This window comes from Diuraphis noxia, unplaced genomic scaffold (genome assembly GCF_037042655.1).
Source record: "Diuraphis noxia isolate RWA-SAM2 unplaced genomic scaffold, SU_Dnox_SAM2 contig0001, whole genome shotgun sequence".
NCBI lineage: Eukaryota > Metazoa > Arthropoda > Insecta > Hemiptera > Aphididae > Diuraphis > Diuraphis noxia.
Genome location: NW_028301711.1, coordinates 25,981,301 through 25,991,929, shown reverse-complemented (window position 1 = coordinate 25,991,929; position 10,629 = coordinate 25,981,301). Strand labels below are relative to the sequence as shown.

At 28.5% G+C, this 10,629-nt stretch overlaps 1 protein-coding gene across 1 annotated transcript; it reads right to left on the bottom strand.

The window, feature by feature from the left end:
• Nucleotides 1–1,910: 1,910 nt before the first annotated feature.
• Nucleotides 1,911–9,762, bottom strand: LOC149060388 (EF-hand domain-containing protein 1-like). The gene is made up of 9 exons (XM_089228943.1): nucleotides 9,715–9,762; nucleotides 9,452–9,588; nucleotides 7,968–8,184; nucleotides 5,410–5,759; nucleotides 5,019–5,209; nucleotides 2,869–2,974; nucleotides 2,680–2,803; nucleotides 2,251–2,593; nucleotides 1,911–2,083 (listed from the first exon to the last, which is right to left on the bottom strand). The coding sequence occupies exons 1-9, from the start codon at nucleotides 9,760–9,762 to the stop codon at nucleotides 1,911–1,913; spliced, it is 1,689 nt and encodes a 562-aa protein (XP_089085069.1).
• Nucleotides 9,763–10,629: the final 867 nt, after the last annotated feature.

Genomic DNA, 10,629 nt, shown 5'->3' with positions numbered 1-10,629 from the left:
TATTCACATTAAATAATTTTTTATTAAAATCATCTAAATGCTTTTATGTAGTTAATTTGAAGAACATCTTCAATTATGTTAAATACTATGGCTCGATATTTCTTTGGGAATTGTGAATTTGCGGTTGTTTCTGCGAATTTTTTGAGATCATCTAGTTTGTAGTTGTGAGGAAGTTGAGTTAAGATTATTTGATTTGAAAGTGTCCATATTGATGGACATAATAGTAGAAGAGGTTTCCTACTTAGGTACCTACAAGGTACCTAAACTACCTACGGTAGTTGTGGGGGGATAAAATAAAATATAATCTTAATTGCGATTGTTGATACTACTACCGGAAGCTATAAAATGCGATAATCAACGAAATCAAGAATACACGTGTGTATTGGTCGTTTGCTTAACACGTACGAACTGTGAGTTATCTTTTAATCTATATCCGTGGTTCTTGTTCTATAAATAATCATATCTGTAGATTGTAACTATGTTTAGGATTGGGAAATTTTACCCTTCAGGTATACATATTTCATTATACATACCCAGGTAAGGCAAATTGTCTATTGTCTATTATAATAAATAATTAAAAAAAAAAAATCAATGAGCTCTCATTAATCCGAAAGATGTGAAATTCCAACGGGCTTAAAATGTTCGTATCACTCGCACGCTATATTAATAACACCTGTATGTATGTATGTTAAAATGTTATAATATTTCATGGTTTCTACTTCAGAAGCCACAAAAGCGTTGAATACAGCCATCCAATGGGCTGAAGAAAACATTGACAACTGCATAGAACTATCTAATGTTACTTAAACGTTTGCGGGATAAGGCATTTAAAATCAGAATATTATAGCCTATAGGAACTAATGTTCAAAAAAAAAAAAAAAAAAAATCAACAATTTAAATGAATATAAAATATAATATATAATATAATATAAAATAATTTAATAAATAGGTACAACTTATGGGTAACTATAGCTGTAGGTATATACATATTACGATTATAATACAAATTAATATAGTATATAAATAGATAAAAATAAATATGAATTTTAAAATTTAAATTGTAAGAAAATGTATTTTTATTTTCTAAGTCTTAAACTCATAACTAATCCGAAAAGTCGGTAACCCGAATGACCTCTTTCCTCAATCCCGTTCGGATTAACGAGACCCTAATGTACTTCTAAAATTGGTGATATATCAATTCACTCATTTCACTTTAAATTAAGGATATTACCGGCATCCTACCAATAGGTAGTCACCAACGATAACGACTAGCTCATGCCTCCATAACTTTTTTTCTTTCTCTTCTTCCCGACTACGGAGTCACACTATCACCACATCCCACATGTTTGTAATACATGAGATTGTTATTATTATTATATGATAAATGAATGTTTTATTATCTTTCGGTCCTGAGACAAATTATTTATATTGTAATATGTTAATCCACAACTCTCCAGCCCTTTTGAGTCTCGGTGACCTTGCCCCCCAAACACTGAAGTCTTCAATTTAGAAACTAGTAGGTACAACGCGAAGAGTTATAGGTAAGTTATAAAGCAAAGCAAAACACATTGGTTAAATGACAACTTTCAGTCTACAAATAAAGAAAATTAAAAAGGTTAAATTTCAAGAGTATTCATTGTTATTTATCACAATAACTTATTATGACTTAATTATTCATATTAATACCTATAGTTCTCATTAAATATTTCTAAATGTTTTATTGAAGTTTAATAGGTAGGTACCTACTACCTATAAACTTACAGTCATTGTAATTATAAGTATGGTATTTAGCTTTTTAATTTTATTTATTGAATTTCATTTTCTAACATTAAAAGTTGTTACAATGTAAAAAGTTAGGTAGGTGATAAAATGTGTGGCCTTCATTGCACTAATATTTTAATTCTCAATTATCAGACGTCCACATTTTCTGAACTGCTCAACAAATTTTTACTTTCCAAAAAACGTTTAGCTCCATCAATTGCATCTTGTGTAAACATATCTTTATTTTCAATCATGTAATTGTACGACCACAAGTCCAACTCGGTAATTATAAATACCAAACCTTTTACATACAATTCAGCGCCTATAACACAATTAATTATAATTTAAGATCATTTATAAGTGATAGAGTTTTATTTTATATTCAAGTATTTGACACAAATTATCGTGTAATAATTTTATAATATTAAAAATGTGCATATCCTCAAATTTATTAAATTGTATGATTATATTATATCATATACATATTACCGATAGCAAAATCTTTGGGCCCATAGAACTGATTTTCATCTACACTCGTGCCAGGTTTTCGTAATCGTGAAGCTGACATGAACCGTCCTTTATTAAATCCACTATTCTTACTAGCTAATTCAACTATACACATTTGATCATTGCCAAGACAAAATTCCATGATGAAATCACGAAGGTTGTCTATTTCATACACGGGTACCATTTTCAATTTATATCTGAGTTTTTTACTTGCGTTAAGTACAAACGTAACAAAGTCCAAAGTTTTCGGTGGTTTAGGTACAAGTGATAAACAATTCTGACGCGTATCGTCTGGATCACCAATACCAGTATAAGGTGGTATCGGCTAGTATGTATAACCATCATTAAAAGTACAAAATTACTAAAATTACTTTTAACAATTGGTTTTCTATATAATAACTAGGTAGATACCAGTTTAGTCACAGTTAAACTATTGTCTTTTATTTTTATTGGTTGGATGGGTTCAGGTTGAATAATTTTCAAAACGTCTTTGAAATAATCCCTAGTAAACGGATCACAGTCATATAGTACAAATCTGAAAATTTAACAAAAATTTAAGTATTCCAGACTTTTGATTAAATAGCTTAGTTTATTACGTACCTACGACCCAATACATTTATTGTTTTTCCTATTATGAAATCTTTTATTTCATAATATTCTCGGTATTCTTCAACTCCTGCTTCTAAATAAATATATGGGAAGTTTACTGGAAATTGAAAAATTGAAAAAGTAAAATTACGTATCAATATTGGCAAATATCAATCTAAGCATTCTAAGCCAATATCTTAATATCTGCAGTATTTTGTTTAAATCATACATATATATAATATATATAATACAAATGAATATTGCCTCGATAGAACTGGAGGACTATCTACCGAAGTACCACTCAAAAATGTATAAAACTATATTTTGAATTTTGGCATCTAGCCGAGACCGTCAAAATTAACAACTCAACTGACTACATCGGTCATTCTTATGGATAGGCCTAAAATAACCTAATAAATTTAAGCAAGTTGAATTAGTTATGGCTGAGAAAGTCTCTTTGATCGACTCAGTTCACCACCAAGCTCACACGACAAAGACCAATCCTTAAAATTAAGCTAAAGCTACTGAAATCTTGAGCAGCAAACAGTGTTTACGAGAGATGCCAATCTGGGTGTCTTACGCAGACGTGTGGCTTAAAAGATAATCGTGAGTAGAGCACCCCGACAACCAATTCTCGAACCACAACATTGATTATGAAGAAGGTGATCGTGGCGAGGACAACTATTAAAGAAAAAACTAACTTCATTACTGATGATACCGTGTATGTAGGTATTTTCTTTAAATTTTACGTGTTTGTAGGCACATTATCACATGATAACAGTTTTGATATAATATAAACGAAAAATGGTTTCATGCCGTAATAGCAGTTACACTGCATTTAAAAACAACTGTACAATGGAAAAGAACAACGAAACAACAAGAAGATCAATAATAATAATAAGGACATTGATTGCGAAAAAATACATGATAAAATAGAAAGATAGTTCAGCATAGAAATAAACTCAATAAATACAGAAAAAATAACAATAATATCACGCAGGGAAGAAAGGTAAATGATGGTGAGAAACGGTCGCAATCTTACAGAATTTCGTACCTAATGCGATAATCTTATCTATTACCTTGATATGGCGCTAACATAACATATACATGTTACCGGAAATGTTGTCATTTAGGAAATGATGACAGTTCCTAGGAAATGATATCATTGCCTAGTTCATGTTATCATTTCCTAACGTTGTCAGGCAAAGATGCCATATTATGCCATTTTTCTTAGATATTTTAATTTAATCTGTCACAATTATTAATTACCCTGCTATTACACTAAAAAATAATCAACGATCAATAATTAATAAAAAATTAAATATTTTTTTTTTTTAATCACTTTATTAAATTCATTTCGCATTTTATTCAAATCCATTTTAACGAAATAATGCGTACTGTCCTAAGAAGATAGGCACACACTACTAAGCGGACCGTATTGTATGGACAGGTAGGGACACTTTTAATAAAACACGTAAATGGTACGTTAAACATATTATGCGATACCTATGTGATAGCCATGACATTTTCCAATCAACCATTTTAACGATATCAGTCATTACCCACTTGATATTTTTTTATAGAACACGGAGACAGTATTGACAGTAATGGCTGTATAATGGTGTTTAGCATCTCACCATTCCGAGTTAATTAATAGTTATCGTTATAATAGCTTTACATTGTAAAGCCACATGACCTGCAACATAATAATCGCCAATGCTTTCGTGTAAGAACCGATACGTGGTAACTAGGGCTCGAATGTTTATGCACTTAAAACTACTCTAATATAAATAAATAAAATTATAAAATATGTATTTTTAGCTAATAAAAACACAAAACTATGTAAAGTAAAAATAGTATTATTTGATTCAGTAAAACATGAATTAAATTTGTACCTAGGTTAGCATTAAATTGAATAAATAGAAAAAAATATGCAATTTCATAAACATCCGAGCCCTAGTGATAACATTGCCTAAAAAAGTACGGAAATTATGACAATTCCTAGGCGATGATATAATTTCCTTCCGCTATTAGGAATTGTCATCATTTCCTAGGAACTGTCATTATTTCCTAAATTGTCAACATTTCCGATAACATACATAAATATTAGATAATTATAACGATTGTAGGTACTAAGGTAATGTAAAAGTATCTTTACTTACATGGTAAATTTGACCAGTTTTTGGGTAATTTAATTTTGCTTAAAAACACACTAGATTGATTCAGCTTACATTTATTACCCATGGTTTTTGATTCACTGATTTCCAACCGGTCGTCAGTTAGATAATAAACGATTACGAAGTACTTACCCTCTGTGGGATCTGAAATGTCAGTATTCCAGGTTGCGTAAAACCTATAAATTGTATTAAATATCGAATTATTATATTAAAATAGTATGGTACCCAAATAGATTCCACAAATGTACTAAATTATTGTTAGAAACAATCAACGCTCTTGAACACGAAAACCACGAGTTGGTAATCGGGTAATATTGTTCAATGTACATAATATCATTGAGTGGCCTTTATTATTTTAAACACAAGTTAGACATACCTAAGCACCACCCCGTCGTACTCCAAAAATTTTCTAAGCTTCTCCTCGGCAAAATTACTGTCAGGCGCCAAAATCGGCGTTTTAGATTTTTCGGTTTCTCGCTGTAGATTCATCTGTCTCATTGCGATATAAGGGTCTTCGATCACGGGTTCATTGTCACCCACCACCACGCCCATACTCGTCAAATATTTTCTGGTGAACTGATCGCAGCTGCACAACTTGTACGTAGTTCCGTAGAAACTAATTTCCTCGCCGATGATGAAGTCGGACCAGTGCCAAAACCTGCCTTCGATGTACGGATTCGGTATCTGACCGCGTTTAAGTACGCATCCTTGGACATATCCCGCATTCTGCAAGATGAAAAAAAATAATATTTTTTATCTACTAATATCTATCTGTGAAAATTCTAATGGCGTTTCATAATATCATAAGATTACTGATATTCGTTTTCTTCAAAATTATTACCTACCAAGATATACTTTATTATTGAAAATAATGCCTTGCGATTTGCATCTTAATTGCCCTCCTATATCTACGATATATATGCTGTATAAATATCATATCTATATATATACCTAATACTTCGTCTATACGACTATACCAACATAATTTTTTTGTAACACTTATTAAAAGTATCTATTTGTTCAATAAACCCAGAATATCTTTATATCAACTTTACTTATATCGTCAAATTATTTACACACAAGACCACGAATTCGATTTCGACTTTCTGTAAAACAAAGACTGAGTACCGGTGAATACCAAAATATTAAATACTTACATATTTTGATTTCCGTAAAATGTTTACGCACAATTAACTAATTGCATTTTTTTTTTTAATGGTAATAGTAGATATGTATCTATATTTCCTTATCACGTGGATATGGAAAGATATAGGTAAAATGGGAATCCTAAAAGAAATTAGCTCGTAGCTTTTAAAATATTAAACTTAATAAACTTTTTTAAACCAAAACACTTTCCATTCTATGACCCTAAAGAATCTATGTAATCTATTTAAGTAGGTATTCCTTAAACCATATTTTTGTTTTTAATTTTCTTTGAAAATTATGTTCTGCCTCATTATAGCTGGATGACGGGTTAAAATAGGCTAATCTAATCTGGTAGTTGGTTGGATAAAATAGGAATTGATTTAAAATGATCCGAAAATTAATAATTTTCTAAGTGTTTCTTTTATTTAATTTAAAGAAACGTAACGAACAACATTTCAAAAACAAAAACGTTTAAGATACAGTTAACTAAATAAATTTACTTCATAACAAAATAAAAATGATCTTTCTCTATAACCTATCCACATCAGAGCAAATTTTCGTTTAACAGAACCAACCTTAATACCCTATGTTGTTACTTTTAATAATAGAGTGAATTCACATATTCTTACACCTTATAACGTATACGTTAAGAACATTACCTGTGTCTCTACGTTGGATTTTTATAATTTTTTAATTTGTATACTATTTATAAGCATTTTTAATTGTAATAAATAACAATACTAACCTACCTATGCATAACTTAAATAAAAATTAACATATCATAAAACAGCCAACGCGTAGATATATATATGAATATTCTTAACTTAAAGTTTGGTTCTAATATTAGAAGTAATAATACAGGGGTGGTTCTACTAAACGTAAATTTGCTGTGACGTGTGTAGATCAGAGAGAAAAAACTAATAGTGTGTTGACATTCTCTTAACATGAAATTCTGTATTTTCATTAAAATGTATACTAGAATTAAGCTATTAAATTAGTTTAAAAATTATAAATATAACATCTAGAAAAAAATATTATTGATTATAGTTAATTTTAGCTTTTTAGCCAATTCATTTTAACCATAAATAACAAGTAACATAACTTTAATACAAGTGTTTATCTTTAAAAATTAGGGTGGTAAATAACTAAAACAAAAATAATATACAGCCATTTTTAATATACAAAAATGTCAGAAATGGATCAATCGAAATACATGAATTACTAATGACCAAATGTTTTCCTTCGCTACATGAGAAAAACCAATACATTTGTCTTATGAACATTTGATAAAGTACAAATTTTTAAAAACCAAATGTGTTAGACAATACGTGCACACTAATGTAAATATTAAAATTCTCTTGAATAAAATATTTTTTCACCTCATATTGACCGTGTTAACCTCAATAATTTAATTATTACTTACTATTCAACTACTGATATTGTTTCTATTAATTAATTTATATATTTTGATACCTATAATTAAATATTATGAAATGTACATAATATTATACTACACTATTATTTCTAAAATATAATTCAAGATTTTTAAATGGTTTTTTAAAGTTTTATTGTACCTTAAGTAAATAGAGGTAGCCATTTTATAAAAAAAATTTAAGTTTATGTAACAAAATAATTCATACCTTAATAATATGATAAGTTTACATAGTGTGTAGCAGCTATAAAGTGCGTTAAAAGTTTAAAATATACAGGTCTTTTGTTAGCTATTTGTTACTAGAAAATAGAATTTGAGGATTAAATATTTTAGGAATAATATAGAAATAATATAACCTTAATAACTGATTCCTGGACGGTAATAGTGTCATCAACCAAGAAGTAAGTAATTTTAACTCTGCGCACTCGAAACGTCACTAGTGGTGAATTATCTACGTTATCTTTGGTGTATCCAATGAAGGAAAGACATTTTCTATCGAACTTAACGAAATTTGGTAGTGCAATTGGTTTCGGATCGTCTTTGGCTTTTCCATATGTCAATGTTGGATCGTAACTATAAAGTGTAAATTCAACATACAAATATATGCATAAAATTTGCAATTTTACAAACTGTTCAGTTTTTGAACCTAATCAAATACTAGTAATTAGTATTAGATCAGTTCAAAACCAGAACAATCAAATCAAAATCCAAAACAATAATACAAAAAGAATAAAAAATAAAATGTTATTTTCGTAAAGATGAATATTTGATTATTTTGAAACTATATGTTTTTTATAGTAGTTGTCATAATTTTATTGACATGATATATTTCACATTTTTAAAAGTTCAGTAAGTTGAATTCGATACAATTTAGATAAGTTTGAACAGTTTTTTTTCCAGTTCGAATTTTTTATTTTTTATTTTATTTTTTTATTTTTCGAACTTCGAACCACTTCTTCATTTGTTCGATTATCTATATATATATATATATTATATATACATTATTTAGGATCTTCATAGATTTTAATAGTGTTATCACTTTATCAGAGTTTTATTTATACTATCTTTATTTAGATTTTATTATTTTTTGTATGTAAATACATTATGTCTGTACCAACTATATCAATCAGATTTGTAAAATTCTTATTAAAGCGTTATCGCCATCCTACAATATTTTATAATTCATATTAAATTAACTAATTTATTATACATGATTACTGATATAATAATAACTATATAAATATAAATGATGTATAAAAGGTAAATTATAATAAGCCATCACGTTATATTATTATCGTTGCTTCATATAATTATATATATTCATAAGCTATTCGTATTTTTAGTTTTTAGTTTTTACGACAAGGTTTGAAATTACTCCCGGGTTCGACCTATGGTTAGGTATTAAAATTCAAAGCTATGAACCAGTATAGGAAACAGCTTGGTAGATGCGAGCTATAAACAGTGTTGTAAAGAATACTTAAAATATATTTGAGTAAATAAGTACTTTAATTAATTTTTAATTTTTTTTTTTCAATTAGCAACCTATGTATTACTCACGTGCTTTTCAAAAAGATGCTTTAAGTTTTTCATGGTAGATTTGTACCTAATTAATGTTACTTAGCTGGAATAAACTTGTTATTTAGATAGAAACATTATTTTTTAAATGTTCGTGTTATATTGGTTCTTTTTTAGGTTATGACTGCTCGACTCACACTAAATACGTAAGAACACTGTTCTTTTGAATGTATTATTCAAACAATTAAGTAGGCGAAAATATTGGATTAACATATTATATGCGATTATTAAACGTAAAATTTAGGTTTCTATAGTGTGTACGTACCCAGTGATGTCAAATTTTTCACCATACAAGACGGTGTCAATGTCGAGTACACTCTTTCCAATACCCGTTGACTTAACTTTAGGAATGGCATATCCATTTTTCCATTGGAATTGAGCACTCAAATTGAAATATTGTTTCTGCATTAAACATAATAAAATATGAAAAAATAACGATTTGTGTATATATAATAATTTCATATTAAATACTATGGGTTTGTCAAGCGTACCTGCCTATAATGAATTCCATATTTTATGGTTACTTACTGTTATGTCATTAAAACGAAATCCTGGTATGAAAGGCAAACCATCCATATTTGTTTTATATTTTATCAATATTGATTTAGATATTAAACAATGTTATATTATTATCATTATTATTAATGTTTGTTTAATACATTTAGTTTGGTTACTTGGTGATCAAAATATAGCCATACTATATTATATCAAAACTAAAATTATAAATATTATTGAAAATCCAAACAACACTAGTTATAGGTACCAGGTACCTACTTAAAATATTTACATATTATGATATTATGATGTAGTATACGTTATTTGTATTGAATTAAATTAAGTTAATTTTTTATCCTTTAATACAAAAATTATTAAGACTAGATTTAGGTCAAAAATTGGGGTAGAACACCGCCGTAACTGGCAAAAAAATTCGGGGGGGGGGGGAACATTTTTTTAAATAGTGGGGACATCATCAGTCTAAAATAAATAAAGTAAAAGGTACTTTTTAATTTATCTATACTCTATATAGTATGGTAATACTACACACTTTACGTGAGCACGAACAGCAGTAAAATGAATGTTTTACAATACACACAATATATAGTTATATTCTTGTTTTATAATCTTAAATAATTTGGATTTTCTGCCCCGTATTTCATATATAAGTTTATTTCACCTGTGAGTTGTGACAATCACATTTTATTGTAACTAGTACCATTTATTATAAATGCTAGTACCTAATCGTATCTATTGATCCTAATCTTTATTACGGCGTTGAAATAAAATAAAATGATAAATTTAATCTTATTTTAAATTACTGTTTTAACAAAAATATACAATTATTATTTAATACAATTTATAGTTTATAAACTATATTCACCGTTAAAATTTTCCTACTTTTTAAAAATTGGGGGGGGGGGGGGGGGGTCCTCCCCCCCCCAGTTA

Bases quoted from the DNA above. Each gene is read 5' to 3' on its own strand.
- LOC149060388 (XM_089228943.1), bottom strand. From the start codon at position 9,762: ATGGATGGTTTGCCTTTCATACCAGGATTTCGTTTTAATGACATAACA. The intron at 2,975-5,018 runs GTAAGTAAAGAT...TTCAATTTCCAG, and splicing joins AAACTGGTCAAATTTACCAT to TAAACTTCCCATATATTTAT. The intron at 2,594-2,679 runs GTATCTACCTAG...TATACATACTAG, and splicing joins GTTTAACTGTGACTAAACTG to CCGATACCACCTTATACTGG.